The 16451-nt window shown below is 40.6% G+C and overlaps 1 protein-coding gene across 1 annotated transcript; it reads left to right on the top strand.

The window, feature by feature from the left end:
- Positions 1 to 9669: 9669 nt before the first annotated feature.
- On the top strand, positions 9670 to 14778 carry LOC147424781 (ruBisCO large subunit-binding protein subunit beta, chloroplastic). Its single transcript, XM_086499480.1, has 13 exons — positions 9670 to 10094; positions 10871 to 10996; positions 11119 to 11256; positions 11338 to 11433; positions 11510 to 11752; positions 11858 to 12092; positions 12177 to 12346; positions 12450 to 12527; positions 12609 to 12680; positions 13626 to 13730; positions 13818 to 14003; positions 14088 to 14211; positions 14468 to 14778. Exons 1-13 carry the CDS (start codon positions 9834 to 9836, stop codon positions 14479 to 14481), a joined length of 1848 nt encoding a protein of 615 aa, XP_086355606.1. The 5' UTR covers positions 9670 to 9833; the 3' UTR covers positions 14482 to 14778.
- Positions 14779 to 16451: the final 1673 nt, after the last annotated feature.

Raw genomic sequence — 16451 nt, 5'->3', positions numbered from 1 at the left:
CTACAAGAAGGGGGGCAAGCCCTAAAGCTAGGGGCATGAGAGAGAACACACACACTTGCTCACTCAAGGCAAGCCCAAGACCTAAGAGGCAATAAGGACACATGTCAAGCACCTACACATGCTGCCCTCGTATAGTGCCTAAAGCCTATTGGTTGACCTCTAAAGGGGTCTAATGAGAATTTAGTTTATTTAATTAATTGTTTAAGCATTTTTCAAGCCCTCTCTCTCTCTCTCTCTCTCTCTCTAGAGGGAAAGGAGGACACTTATCCAAATGCTACCATGGTTGCTTGATATGTCTAATGCACGTGATTGTCTAGTCTAGAGAAGGTCCAAGCTTGAGCTAGGAAGTGGGGTCGATCCAAGCAAGGAGGGGGGTAGCTTGACCATATACTCTCTCTCTTACACTCACACACACACACACACTCACTCTCATCGTGTGTTGAGCAAGAACTCCATCTCCTTCTCCAAGCTTGAGAAGTTGAGAGCCTACACCAACAAGTTTTGGCTATGGAATGCAAATCCAACCAAGATCCATGCTCCAAAGTGCAAGCTTGCCACCTTCTTCATCTCCATTACTATGCTACTATGCTATGCTAAGCTAAAAGAGTAATACAAGTGAGGAGATTGTTTCTTTCTTGTAAGTTACTTCTTCTTCCTCTTCCCTAGCCTCATTCCCTGCTAGCTCTCTCCACGTTCGACGGTGTTTGAGGTCTTGGGATTGAGGCAGGGGACAAGTTAATGCTTTCATTTAGCTAAGTTACAGGCATAATTGTGGTGCATGAATCTCTCTATCTTCATTGCACCATCAAGGTCTCAAGGAACACAAAGCTTGTATTGTATCAAGTCTCTCTTTATGGGAGAAGCTATAATACAAAAGCCTTTCAGAGGGGGGACCGGCTCCACATAAATCTGGTCCTCAACTCTTGTCAAGTTCTCTAATTCTCTCTCTTGCAAAGTATTATTCATGCCAAGTTAATTAAGTATATTGATTATGTTGCTAACTCTAATCAAGTTCTCCCTCTATTTTCTCAAAGTATTCTCATAAAACTGCTCACTACATTTTTCTTAATTTCGCTATTCTCAATGTTCATAGTCCATTTCCGTTACATTGTATGACAATTTTTGGATGAGAAACCCGAGTCTTTGTCTATGCGCATAGCCTCATTGGCTTCACAAGTTTTGTGTAGATTTTTTGAGATTTTGCATAAATTATATGGAAAACTATACCGGATTTTTCCCAAATTACTACCATACTTTTCATCTATTCACATTTATTCTCTAATGCTTTAGTTGTCAAGATTTACTCTCGATTTTGTCAATTTGGATATGAAATTAGTGTTCTTGTATCAACTCTCGTAGGAGTGAGATTTTCATATACTCATAGTAGTGGCTACAGCTTACAAGTAGTCACAAGTTCTACAGGATATTGCACTGTTGTCAAATTATTGCTTACAATTTTGGAGGATTTGTTTTGAGCACTATGCTTGCTCACTACTTGTGTATATGGTTATGCGCTTTAGGTTGAGAGTTGTTTGTCCCCAAATTGGGCTCACTTGGTCTAGTGATGTTATTTATGCTTGCAGATCTCGTGTCAATGCTTCCTTATCCATGGTTACTCCGTATACTTGTGTTAAGTTGTGGATTTTACATTGTATACCTATTGTAGAGCCGTTTTACGCATATGAGAGCATCGGTTTGATGCGGTTGATAGGTTATAATTGTGTAGTGGTAAAGTGATCTCCCACTTGCTTTTATGTATATGTGCTATTCACTCATATGACATCTATCATCAATGATAGTATAGAGTTGACAGTGATGACTTGTGAGAGACGACAGTCTTGTAGTTGCCAATATATGCAATATTGGCTTTATGGTCCCACAAGGCACATAAGGTGTCGTTATTTCAAACGTATGAGGCAGCATCAGAGATATATGCATGATGCACGTAAGGTTCTGATAGTGGCTAGAGAGGTGGCTAAGTATGTCGGTGACGATGACATCATATTTACCTTTAGTGTTCCTCTTGCTTACATGTCTTGTACATGTGACACATCTTCTCAATGGTTACTAAATGATTGTGCAATCCTCCGAGTCACATCATGTCATGAGTGGTTTAACACCTTCTCTAGTGGAAGGCTTGGTCTTGTGCACTTGACTGTGGTTTGGCATTTGACATTGCAGAAGCAAGAGATATATTATTGTCATTACCTAAGTGGTGCATCCTATACGCTACGGAATGTGCGCTATAATCCTTAATTGACACAGAGTTTTATCTCAGTGAGATAGTTAGTAGAATGTGGGTGTAAGATATTGCTTAGAGAGCAATGTCTCTAGATGACTAGTGATTGCCAGGGAAGCCCATAGTGGCCTGGTATATCTTATGCATGTATCTGAGGTACAAGACAACATAGTCTTGATTTGTTATTGACATGTTATGAGCGAGAGATGAGATGTGCCTCATTCATGATTGAGCCACATTATGCTCAAGAGATAGTGCATTTAGATGTGTAGGACACCAGTAGTTTCTTTAGAGAAATAGGTAGAGTGACAACGTCTAGTGAGGCACAGTAGGTGTCTTCGAAATCTATGCGGACAGAGGTAGAGTGGGTATGCTCCCTGGAGACATAGACAGAGATGGATGACATGGAGTTTTGATATGCTCATACTAGAAGTTGATGAGGCAATGCCAGGACACATAGTTCCACCTATGAAAGGGATGTAGCCATCCTAGTGTCGACGATGACACATCCATATGTGATGAGTAGTCTTGATAATGCAATGTATGCAAATAGCATTGAGGAGTCTTGTACAACCAGGTTTGTGTAGATTTTGACAACGTTCAAGCACCTCATGTTCAAATTGCTAGTGTTGAGGCCCGATCCACCAACAGCCATAGTGGGAGCATTTGCAGTAAGGATTTCCAATCAAATGATGATTGACACTAGCATGATGCATTATGGAGCTATGCAGACCATACAAGGATGTTTGCGAGATTTACATGCAGGCTCTAGCATGGATATACATGCTTGCCTATCACTAAAGCTGATACGACTGCATGGAGATTGAGTGAGCAAGCCAATGGGTGTAGGCTGAGAGAGTCTCTCGCCAGTTTTTGTACATACCAGTAGTTTAGCTAGTAGGACCCACTTATCCATACATTCGCCTTTAAGTGGGAGTAAATTGGGATAAGAGCAACATGTGCCTTGCCTCAGGCCAAACGTCCAATGCTCAGTTGTCCATTGACTACACTAACCTTGTTCTTTGTACATATATAAGAGTAAGGAGTGAGGGCTTCTGGCCACTCTCCTGCACCCAACACAATGTCTATTTGTTCTCCCCCTTCCTACATTGCACATACGCACTGCTTTTGCATCACTGCGCGGCCCTTCAGCCTTCCTAAATGCCAACAAAAAACGAATAGGGACGATCTCCATCTTCTCCTTCCTCTCTCTCACACGCACGCATACACATACACTCACTCTTTCACTGAATACGCTAGGGCTAGCTTCGCATGCTTGCACTTGCCTAGTAAACTAGTATGAGTTGATCTAGCTTATTTTCCATATACACAATGTTCACATAGTTCAAAGTTGAAAAATTGAAGACAAGCAAAGAACCCATATGAGATAAGGCTTTCATTCCATTTTGGCTCAAATGGCCAAATAGGCTACGCCACAAAGAAGTGGTTAGTTGCTTTATTATGTTTGCATCACAAACTTGAACCATAGACACGTATCATGGATAAAGGGTTCCATGCTTATCTCCTCTAGCCAAGACCAAATATCACTCACAAATTTCCCACAAGCCATTTCCGAAACAAGTGTGAGAGCCACAATCAAACTATGTGGATCCATTTCATGCACCCAAATTAAAGACGCGATCTTGGATAAAAGAGCCATATTTGCTCATCAAGAAGCATGTAGCTGACAAAGAGGTGAACACAATATCATCATCATCGGTGCTTGTAACAACATGAACCCTCTTCAAGTTTTGCTTTGTCCTCATCTCCACATATTTCTAAGACAGTGGCATGCCCAATGGGGCTCTAGCTTCAGCCTCCAGTTTATGACACAAACCTACTTCTAAAAAAGGTTTATGCAACAAACGCGTGAGTTTCAAGAGCATCTAAAACAGAGTGATAGAGCCCATACATATTTGAAGAGGGAATCTGAAAAGAGAAAGCATGAGAAGTATTGGTCTATAAGCCCTTCATTTGAAAATCCACATCTAGCACGTCAGTGTCATCCCCACATTTAACTTTGCCACCTATTCAACCAATAACCCAACCTCTAGCTTTACCCAACCCATCATGGATCAAACACTTGGTGCACAATCAATTTTTTAAATAACTCCCTTATGGAGACTGTTGAGCAATGGAGCAAGTGTTTTAAGAGATTTGCCAAGCATTATTCCACTATCTTTTCTATTAATCCATGTATGATTTTGGAGTCTTTTCTCACGAGCTTGCATCATAATATTAAAATCTTAGTGCGAGCTCAGATGCATGCAGACTTGGATGTTGTTATTACCTTGGGAATGAATGTGGAAAATTCATTTTGTACACTTCTGATCCAACAAGATATGGGAATCAATCCACCACTCATTATCCTTGATTAAAATCCCATCCCACTCAAACCACAATTCCTACTCATTCATCGCTTTCACCTCCACCCATTTCTTATGCCCCATCTTTGTAGCCATGGCCTTTGCAACCTTCTATCTACCCACCCCAAGTACAACCACAATTTCCCAATCCACCTTATGTACCTCAAGTTTAACCATTGATGACTGTCCCCTTTTATGTTTCCCAAATCCAATCATCTCTAGTTATACTTGCAGCCTTGTCTACTCCAACCATAGCCTCTCTACTTTACATTAATAAATTACTCTGCTTAAATTGTCTGGTGTCGGTGTGTGAGATGCATGTGCCTCCCTCGACCTTTGTGTGATGTGCATTGTGTGATTGATGTAAACAGCCAAGATTGGTGTGGCATGTTGTCAATTGTTGGTGCAAAGCGTATGTGAGTTGGTATGCGTGCAGATGGTGATATGTATGCAGAGGTGTTGAGTTTTGAAGGTTAACTCTAGTGGATTGGGGTGCATTGGGTATCCTCGGCTATAGAGAGGAAATTTTATAAGTGTTGGATGTGTTCCCCTTTCCCCCTATCCCAACACGACCAAAAAGTTAAAAAAATAAAAATCCATCCACCCTTGCCATCTCGTCCTTACCATCGTCACGCTTTTCCTTCTTCTTGTCTTTATTTCATTGCTAGTAGTTTTGTTTTATGTGTGCCTTCTTCTTGCAATAATAGACTCAAGCTCTCTCTTGTCTCTCAACTTACTATGATTGCCATGAGACTTGTTCATTTCATGGGATTTTCTTCTACCTCTATCAATAGATAGTGTTACATTTGACCCATAGAAGTTTATCTAATCCATTTAGACAACAAGCTACTAGCCACATCATCAAAGTTTAGGGCATCACTAAGTGTACTTGTGCCAGGGACGAAAGTGTCCCCCACGATGCATGTAGAGAATAACAAGCAAATAGCTTTCACTTCCTTATTTGAATTCAGATTTTGAACTTGTAATTGGCTGAAAGGAACATTGAAATCATTTAGATGTAAGGCAACATTGCTATTTTTCTTTTTGCAGAGATCAAATGGCTTCTTCATAGGGTACACCTTGTTAGATGTTGTCTCTTTCTCGTACATGGGTCGTACATTGGACAATTTATGCAAAAGAGACTCTATGGTCTTTTCATTAATGACTATAAAGTAAAGCGACTCTGAAAGATGCAATCTAATCATAGATTTTGCTAATGCATCCAACTCTATCCAAATCCTTGATAGACATGGTGGCCAACTTAGTTGCTTAATCTTTGAAAGGTTTCAACTACTTCTTTTGGATAAAGAACAACTTGGATCTACTCTTTCCATAACAAGGAGTTGCAACTGTATCCAAATCCTTGATAGACATGGTGACCAACTTAGTTGCTAAACCTTTGAAAGGTTTCAACTACTTCTTTTGGATAAATAACAACTTGGATCTACTCTTTCCATAAAAAGAAGTTGCAACTGTATCATCAAACTTCTTGATGCTAAACAAATCTTTGTCTAGCATAGATGCCACAATATTCAAGCACAAGGCTAGGGTAAGATCATGTAAAAAAACTTGCAGAGTTATGGTAGTATTTTTGTTATTTCACAACCAAAACTATAGACAAATAGACAAAACAATGACATAGAGAATGGCAAGAATCGTGACCACATTTTAGCAGAGTTTTAACAGATTTTGGCATATAAATCTCAAAACATAATAGCCATAAATAGTACCTAATCAATAGGCTTAAGAGCCCATGCACCCAATTATTGTAAATTGATGCCAAAGTTGATGAAGATGAAGAATAAGTTGCTATGTTGACTTTTCTTGAGGAGAAGGACCCAATCATTCCCTTGAGAATGTCATAAACTCTTTGCAGAAAGGAAGAAAGAAAACCCATAATGACAAAAAAAAGTATAACACCACTAGCAAAGAGCGAAGCATATGTAGCTATTGGGTTGCAGAGAAACACACACAGCTTGGAGAAGACGAAGGAAGCTCAAGGCACACAACTGAGAGTGTATTACTTAGTGTGCAATGGAAAGATAGATAGCCCTAGAGTGATGGGCGTATATACAATGCACGGGAGAAAAAACCTCCTAAAGAGGGAAAAAATGCCCCGGCGGTCCTACACACAGCTTGGAGAAGACGAAGGAAGCTCAAGGCACACAACTGAGAGTGTAATACTTAGTGTGCAATGGAAAGATAGATAGACCTAGAGTGATGGGCGTATATACACGCATGGGAGAAAAAACCTCCTAAAGAGGGAAAAAATGCCCCGGTGGTCCTAGTGTGTTCACACACATCACTACCACATGTATATGGTAACAACTGCTACATACCGAAAGAAAAGGTGCCCTATTCATGCCAAAGGTACCCATTTTGTCAAGAATTGTTATAAAGCCGGCCCTTGTGTGTTCACTGTGGAATTAAAACAACTATTAATCAACATATTACTATCTAAAGGACAAAATCAACAACCAAGGAAGATCCAACCACGACAAAATCAAAGGTGAAGACAAAACCACTATGGTCAAAGAAGAAGAAGGATGATGACGGAACAAATTTCTGTTATGATTCTAATGGAGATATTCTATGAAATTTTGTACTTCTTTCAAACAATTGTTGGGTCTATATGTTTTTGCACCTACACCCGAATGGGGAAACCTCTCTAAATGTCTAGTATACACCTATTAAGGGGAGGCACTATGTTTTGTAGAACCCCCTTTGGCTTACTTAAGGGTAGGGTTGTTGGGTAAGCTTAGCTTATCCGTCTCTCTTTGTGTGAACCCTCTCATATCTCTATCATCCTTTGAAGCATAGGAAATCTCCCTTTGAACATGTCTCCTTTTTTAGTTGAAACTTCTTAGATACGATAACTCGCTTTCCATGGCTAAAAGGTCAAGCCCTTCTAACAAATTGCCTGCAAAATCCTATCTATCCTTGTATCTAAATGCATGTATAAGAAGGCATACTACATACATAAAGTCATCACTTTTCTATTATGAATGTTAGTCCTAAACACCCTCCATAGTTTCATCAGTTGTGTTAGTTACTACCCCTATAACATGGCATACTCCACAAATTGACACAAGAGCTAGCTATGGCAAGTCGCCATACTCCTACATAGAGGGATATGATGAGAAACAAGGAGTACCATCACTGGGAAGCCACACTCCTACACCAATCACACCCCCTGTTAAGTGCAAGATAAGTTCCACATATGTTCCTAAGATTCTAAGGTCAAAATCTTACAAAAATGTAGCCAATAATTGTTTAAATAAAACAAATGTTGACTGTGCAATAATTGTCGCTTCACCCAAAATTCAAGATAAGATATGCTTTGGTCAAAGTTGGGGTGTCCATGTAGCTCTACATAGCTCGAAGGAACTTTGGATACTTATGTATGCCAGATGGCCACACAATGTCGAGGAGAGAGACTCCCTACCTTTGAGATCAACTCGAAATTACGTGCCAATGTAAGATAACCTCGTCAATCACAAAGCCTTTGCATTGTGAACGAGCTAAGAGCTTATTGTGAAGGTTTGGTGGGACAGTTCAATCTATTCACAAAAGCCTTTACATTGTGAACAAAGCTGAGAGCTTATTGTTAAGGTTTGGAATTATTCAATCTATTCACAAAGCCTTTATATTATGAACAAGCTGTATTGTGAAGGTTTGAGCTTACTCCCCTATGGATGGGCTTACAAAGATTACAAATCCCTAATGATAGGCAACCCTATATACATAGAGTGCCAACTCACGCTCTTCCTGCATCACAACCAATATGTATTTGTAGTTAACATACACATTAGATTGTCAAGGTGCCTTTTTACCCCACTAAGAGGGGTTTTTTGGTTAGTATAAAAACACACACATTGCCCTTAGCTTCCTTATCTCTGTATGTGGCACACAAAATCATTTTTGATCTAAGATTCTTCTTCCATTATTCTATTTAGATTCCCAAAAATATGAAGACCCCCTTATGGCAACATCATCTTTGAACTTAGCACAAAAATTTATCTTCCTTGTCTTCCTCTCCTTCTTCTTTCTCTTCTTCTTCTTGTGTGTGCATTCCCAAAGTCCTAAGGCTAACATCCTCATGGTATAGCCCTAAACCTTGGGTGTCCTTTAGTGTCCTCTTAGCCTATTCACACATTCTGTGATTGCGAACAATTGTGGAAATCTAGGATCACACGTGTGTGCGTGCGCGTGTGCGCGCACACACACACACACACACACACACACACACAATGTGCCTAGTTTTGACTCCTATTTTACTCCCTTTGTGTATATCACAAGAGACTTATCACATTTCCAAGGTTTTTTCATTTCAAGGATCATATTGCTAGGGTTCCAAGTTTCACTTGACATAGCCTTCTTGTTGCTCAACATCTTTTATGACACCAATAGAATATACAACCCATAAAACCTCTCCAAGGAATTAGAAAAATTTATGCAAAGATTGAAGAAGCGAATCCCATGAATTCCTATATCCTTGTGACTTGAGGCAATTTTTTTTGGTAAATGTTAGAAATAGTTGCTTAGAGGTAATCCCTTTAGACCTAGTGATAGTAGTGTCTTTGAGCAAGTACAAGTTTACAAGACTAGACCTTGGATGCAGTTGGCTATAGCCAAGGCCATGGAAGATGTTGCACCCTCTCTGCATACCACCGCACACATACAAATACACATAGATCCAATTCTATCTAAGATACACGCACCATCCCTTCTTTTAGGCATGTTGCTGTCAACAACATCCTCTCTGCATACTACTACAAACATAAAAAATACACACAAATCCAATTCTATCTGAGATACACCCTTCTTTTAGGCATGTTGTCATCATTTTTGAATGGCATGTCCTAGCCAATTGGTATACTCGTTTCAATGACCTAGTTTAGAGAGTTGTTTGTCTGGGTGTCCCCTATCGTTGGGTGTTTCATGATACTTTTTGGCCTTCACTCAGCCACACGTACATACATACACTCCCCACTCCCGAGTTCCTGCACCTTACTCTACTGGCAATTTAACCCCATCAAAACTTTACTTTTAACAGTCTCAAAATGGGTATGAAGGTTTGAGGATAAAATATCTACAGAAGCTTCTCTTAACGTCCCTCGCTGTGTTTCCTTCACCTCAGGCCATTAAAACCCTAACCTCCCAGCTCGACCTCTGCGTCCTCGTCTTCTAGGTAGCAGCAGTCGAGTCGCTAGGGTTTTGCAGTGGAAATGGCGGCCATATATGCTGGGGTATCTGCTGTGGCAAAGGCCGGAATTGTGAGCTCCATCGGTGGCAATGATAAGGCTTTCCTTCCCTCTGAAAGAAGCTTCCATGGCCTGTCTTCGTCTGCTTCCTTTGCTTCTTTTTCGCAGAAGGACGTTGTGTCCTGCAAAGGAGCCAAGCTTAAGAGAACTCCCCTTGTTCAGACAAGGGCAATGGCGAAGGAACTCTACTTCAACAAAGATGGCTCGACCATGAAGAAGCTGCAGGTTTGTTCCATTTTGATTGTTTAGCAGGATTTCATGTGGAGATGCGTACGTGGGACATGGATTGCGCACACGCAGTGCTCTTAGGGTGAAGGATTGCTTCACAAACCATGAATATGTGTCTCTCTTTGGTTCACTTTTCTGACCTCATGAGGATACGTGAGATATTTGTGCATTAGCAGGTGGTCAATGGGCTCATCTAGCCCTCAGCTTGCTAGTAGCCTTTCATTCTCTGCAGGGGAGAAGTTTTTACGCCCATCGTAGTGGTTAGCTCGTTGTAATGGAGCTCACAGCCTCACGTGATGAAAGATGAATCAATGACGTGATTATTGTGGCTTCTATGCTATCTCAATGTCATCACAGGACTATATACCTTTGATTAGTGGTTGCACAGTCAGCCCAATCTGCATAATGGAAATCACTGCATGTTAAGCAAAATTCTGCTCTAGGGCATACTGATGTCTGCATAGAGGCAGTTCAACTTTAGATAAATATCTGCTCCAGGTCACTGCTTGTGCCATGGTGCCTATACTGTCAGCTATTGAAGTCCTCGTCATATGCAATCCTTACAAATACAGATTGCATGCAGAGGGTTTGGTCACCCTTTTCTTACTTTAGTTATTTTTTAGTCAGTGTGAAGCCATTGTGTTTTTGCTCTCATGTTGTTCGCGCGTCTGTTGAGGCAATAGTAAGCACGTGTGAAGATCTACCTGTTTTTTTTTGTGCGCTTTGAAACTCTTAGAATGGTATCTAACAGACTACTCCTTTGTGAAATGCAGGCGGGTGTCAACAAACTAGCTGACCTAGTTGGTGTAACATTAGGGCCCAAAGGAAGAAATGTGGTCTTAGAAAGCAAGTACGGTGCTCCTAAGATTGTCAATGACGGTGTTACTGTGGCTAAGGAGGTTTGACTGTCACTCTTGCTAATCAGTGTATAATGTCCGGTTGCTAGCTTGTTGCTGTTGTGCCTATCGCATAGCCGTCAACTGTTTTCCAATAATGCCTTTGTGACATGTTTCCTATATAGGTGGAGCTTGAAGATCCTGTTGAAAATATTGGAGCAAAGCTTGTCAGGCAAGCTGCTGCAAAAACCAATGATTTGGCTGGCGATGGAACAACAACGTCAGTTGTCCTTGCACAAGGCCTTATAGCAGAAGGTGTTAAGGTAGTACATTTGGCAAGTGATTTTTTTGTTTTATTTTATGCATTTGTTGAGAGTTGCAGTGAGCGAATTGTTTTCGTACAGGTCGTTGCTGCAGGCGCTAATCCGATTCAAATCACAAGAGGAATTGAGAAAACTGTCAAGGCACTAGTAGAGGAATTGAAGATCATGTCAAAAGATGTGAGTCGCCGGACTTTTTTGAATTATGTCGTGTACTTGGGAGAAGCCTCTGATAACTGATCTGATGTTATTTTAGGTAGAGGATAGTGAGCTAGCAGATGTGGCCGCTGTCAGTGCTGGAAACAACTATGAGGTTGGTAATATGATTGCAGAGGCCATGAGCAAAGTTGGTAGGAAAGGTGTGGTAACCCTTGAAGAAGGGAAGAGTGCGGAGAACAGCCTGCATGTTGTTGAGGGCATGCAGTTTGACCGAGGGTACATCTCTCCTTATTTTGTTACAGATACTGAGAAGATGACAGTGGAGTTCAGCAACTGCAAGGTTTGTAAGATGCTAAAGTCACTGATATTCGATGGGCTCTTCTATGTTATATACCGTCCCTACTATGCACTGATATCTTTTGCCCATCTTTTTTCTTTGTATTAGTTGCTCCTGGTTGACAAGAAGATTACCACAGCCAGAGACATTATTAGCATCCTGGAAGATGCAATCCGTGGTGGATATCCCCTGCTCATAATCGCTGAGGATATTGAACAGGAGGCTCTTGCCACATTAGTTGTCAATAAGTTGAGGGGTGCCTTGAAAATTGCAGCCTTAAAAGCACCCGGTTTCGGTGAAAGAAAGAGTCAATATTTGGATGACATTGCAATTCTTACTGGAGGTAAGTTGCACATGCTTTAATGTTCGAACTTTGCATCTCAAATTTGCATCCTTATTCTTATGCTGGTTGTGTTCATGATATTAGGAACTGTGGTGAGGGATGAAATGGGTCTTTCTCTTGACAAAGTGGGAAGGGAAGTTCTTGGATCCGCATCTAAAGTGGTGCTTACCAAGGATTCTACAACCATAGTAGGTGATGGAACGACTCAAGAAGAAGTAACCAAGCGAGTTGCTCAGATTAAGAACTTAATCGAGGTATGTTTCTGTCAATGAGTAGACACTTCGTCATAGAATGAGGCGCTGTCGCTGTTTGAATCACCACCATATGTGTGGTCCTGCTGTCAATGTTGATGTCTAGGTTGCAGAACAAGATTACGAAAGGGAGAAATTGGGTGAAAGAATTGCCAAGCTCTCTGGTGGTGTTGCCATCATTCAGGTTAGATTTGTTTCCGATGAGAACTGCTTCAAGTGCTGCCTTTTCTCTTACTGAGCTAACTCATCGTGGAGTGTTGTACAGGTTGGTGCACAAACAGAGACAGAGCTCAAAGAAAAGAAGCTGAGGGTGGAGGATGCATTGAATGCCACAAAGGTGTGTGTGTGTGTCTTTAATTATTAAAAGTTTCCGATTTGTCATGTTATTCTGTTCAGTGAGGTTAGTACACATTACTTTGTTGAACGTCGGGATATGTCCGTTTTTAACATTTCTGGCTTAGGAGACTTTCAGCTATCAAATGTCCATCATAATGCATCAATGAGAAGACAAATTCAGGCTTTTGTCCATAAAGTTTCTGTGCTGATGAATTGAATCAGTGAAGTATCCTCATAACCAGAGTCTGCCATGCTAGCTCAGTCTTAGATGTGATGGGTTTTGTATTTGAGTTTGAGTGTGCATCATGTTCATGAGCATATCTTGAGACGCATGCATTAAGTTCCTTAGGAAGGCACGTGCCTAAGGGTGCTTCAGCTGTAAGTGTGCTGGCTTTTTTCTTGGAAATAACGAGCTATAGTTCTTAGGAATAGGCTTTTGCCAACTTTTTAGGTTTGAATTTTGTCTCAGGGAAAATTACCAAAATCCCCCCGAAATTTGGGGATATACCCCTCAAATAGAAATAATTTTAAGATGTCCTTGTGTTATTTTGGATGGAGTATCCCAATTGTTGCATGAGTTAGTCTTTTTGGCAATAGAGAGCTAACTTTAAGTGTCTTCAGACAAATCTATTCACTGCTGAGCTCACAAATAGAGGCATATATGTCTTAAAATAATGTTCAATTTCATCTTGAGAGCTCACAGTACCATCGAAGATCCTAATTTCAGGGTATTTTGTAATTTTTTACATTCTGATGTGCTGTTGTTTGTGTAATGTTCTTGAAGTTTAGTTTCTTTTTGCCAGGATTGACATATAGCCATAAGAAATTGGCTTTTTGTTGGTGTCTGAATTTTCAAATATTGTGTTGGTGTATTGTAAGGATATGTGTTGAATTAAAAAGAAAAACATTATTTTGTGGCCTTCTGATTATCCTATTTCAATGCCAGGCTGCAGTTGAGGAAGGAATTGTCGTGGGGGGAGGTTGTGCGTTGCTCAGATTGGCGTCGAAAGTGGATGGTATCAAGGCTAGTTTGGACAACTATGAGCAGCAGGTTCTACTTTAACTTTACTTTTTAACATCTTTCTGTACGAACATCACAAAGTCTTATTTTGTTCCTGGTTGTTTCCTCTGTCTCCAGGTTGGAGCTGATATTGTGAAGAGAGCTTTGAGTTATCCTTTAAAGCTTATTGCAAAGAATGCTGGAGTGAATGGCAGTGTGGTTGTTGAGAAAGTTTTAAAGAACGATAACACCAGCTTTGGATATAATGCTGCAACAGGGACATACGGAGATTTGATTGCAGAAGGGATTATTGATCCCACAAAGGCAAGAGCATTTTAAACCCATAACTTTCCTTGACTACTGCTCACAAGTTACCGAATTGAGTGACTGGTCGTGCTGGTATTCTAGGTGGTACGCTGTTGCCTCGAGCACGCCGCCTCTGTTGCCAAGACCTTCCTTACCTCTGATGTGGTGGTCGTGGATATAAAGGAGCCAGAGTCTGCGCCAGCCGGTAACCCTATGGACAATTCGGGTACGCTTTATGACCCACTTGGTGTACCCAAGGGTTGATTTTTGGCGGGCAAAGGGGTTGATGTTTGATGGGCACCCTTACCAGTCAAAATTTAGAGATTTCATAGTAGTGTATTTTTTGTCACATTTTTCCCTGTTCAAAACGGGAAAGATACCCCAAAAGGTGTGATGTGCCCATCAAAATGCAACCCAGGCGTACCCTTAAGTTTATATGGATATGTGAATGAAGTGATTGAGATAATTGATGTTTTTTGCAGGTTATGATTACTGATCGTGAAGAGATGGCATTTGGATTTGAAGCTCAATTATTGAAGTCACATTCTTATTGAAATGAGGGTCATGGGGAATTGCAGAATTTCTTTGGAAAGGTGCATAGATATGCGGCTTAATTTGGGGCTCATTTTTCAAGGGAGCCCCTCTGTTCACATTGTAAGAGTAGCTAAAGAATCAGGTTATTCGACATTTGGACAAATGGTTATTGACCTAGAGGAAGTGCAGCAAACCTCTTCATAAAATCTAGATTTGTGTAAAACCCCTATATCTGAATAAACATTTCTATGTTCCGTAAGTTTGGCGCTTTGAATGTGCAGTTTTCATTTCAAAGAGCATAATATCGAGAGTGCAAAGCTACGTGTACTTCCATCTATGTTGAATTTCATCTCCCACCGTCACCAGATGCATGGACACCAGGATTGTTACTGTAAAATATATGCCTTTTCATTGCACCTATTTACCCATATGGTAGATCTGGGGGTTCCACTGTATAATCGGGTTATCCTACCACGGAGTTGAATAGAGGGGTTTGTTATTTTTGAAAATTTGAAAGTTAGGGAATTTAATAGAGAAATATTGATAGGAAGGGTCGTATGAAGTCCATTTTGGAAAATTACCTCTTCATACTAAAATACGGGTCAAATGTATTCATGTCAATGATTTATCAGAGAGATTTTAAAGAACTCGCGAATGCACGTTTTATAGGTTGGCTCCTAATAGTGGTGCCTTGAGATGATAAGAGAACCAATTTAGTATGTATCTAGTATCACAAGTCTATTAGCACCTTCAAGTCCCTTGTGCAGGGACAAAGCTCTCTTCTTGCCCATTAAAAATAAGTGATCTATATCTAGCAAAAACTCGACAGAAGGCAAAATTGGTAACTTATAAACGTACATCTTTTTGCCTTTGAGGATTCTGCTTTGAAAAATCATGGATCATCTCTATACATTCGAGACAAGTGCACTTTCTTTTCTCCGTGTGCTAGCGGTAGATAAATGATGGGGTGGTATGCCTAGAGCACTTCGGCAAGCTTGCATAATAGCTTCCAAATTTAGTGTGAAATGCTTGACAAACAAACTTGGCTACAGAGCTTAAATGGCCTCAGGCATATTGAAACATAACGTAGAGGAAATGAATTAGACCCAATTTCACTCATGGATGTGGAAAGACACATTAGCAACACACTCCGGGCCAACTCCACATGACATCGTCATCTGGCATCTGGCAAGCTGTCGATAGGTAGTTGACATACAACTATTGATTAACTTTGCAGTCACACCAGTCGAGGATGGTGACAGGTAGGTGGGTTGATGAAGTGGAGGATCGGATTTTGCCAACTGAAGAAAGCTAGAGTAGCATCACAGTTGCAAATATATAGTGTATTATGACATTCCAGGGAGAGTTTATTTCAGCAGGGGTTTGGATCCCTAGAGATGCAATTGAGGACCAGAGATGTTTGGAAGTTTTTGTCTTGCAGCTAAGACACGTGGAATCGCATTCTGTAGGCATAGTGCACCCACCACCTGTTATTGACTTCTTTTTTGCTAATTAGCTGAGTGCGGGCACAACTAATACCTCTTGCTTTGACTCCAATGTAGACACATCATTGGGGGCCTTCCATCTTTGAGCTGCTACCTTAGAACTAACTTGAAATGACCATGTCCATCATGGCGATCGATGTGCCCATACCACAAATAGATGAGTGCTATCATTGAGCACCGTCAGAAGAAGATGTCATGGCATAGTCACACACATCAACTATCTTCCCACAAGAGAGAGCGGGTATTTTAGTGGTTCATTGCATGTTTCAACTATGCCTTACCAATTCTATTTCTCATTAGAGATTTTCTTCATTGTATGAATTGGTTTGGTCTCATAGGCCATTTAGAGACCCAAACATACTCTGTCTCTCTTTAAAAGTTTTTCAATTTTTCAATAAGCCATCATGAGATCTTTCCTTGATCATAC

The sequence above is a fragment of the Adiantum capillus-veneris genome, chromosome 25 (assembly GCF_014529385.1).
Source record: "Adiantum capillus-veneris isolate H3 chromosome 25, ASM1452938v2, whole genome shotgun sequence".
NCBI classification, from domain to species: domain Eukaryota; kingdom Viridiplantae; phylum Streptophyta; class Polypodiopsida; order Polypodiales; family Pteridaceae; genus Adiantum; species Adiantum capillus-veneris.
Note: the sequence above shows the minus strand (reverse complement) of the source record. Positions and strands in the feature narration are given on the sequence as shown.

What these genes read in the sequence shown, in the direction of transcription:
- LOC147424781 (XM_086499480.1), top strand. Translation starts at nt 9,834, where the DNA reads ATGGCGGCCATATATGCTGGGGTATCTGCTGTGGCAAAGGCCGGAATT. An exon ending in TTATAGCAGAAGGTGTTAAG is followed by an intron (nt 11,257 to 11,337) that starts GTAGTACATTTG and finishes GTTTTCGTACAG; the next exon opens with GTCGTTGCTGCAGGCGCTAA. An exon ending in TGGACAACTATGAGCAGCAG is followed by an intron (nt 13,731 to 13,817) that starts GTTCTACTTTAA and finishes CTCTGTCTCCAG; the next exon opens with GTTGGAGCTGATATTGTGAA.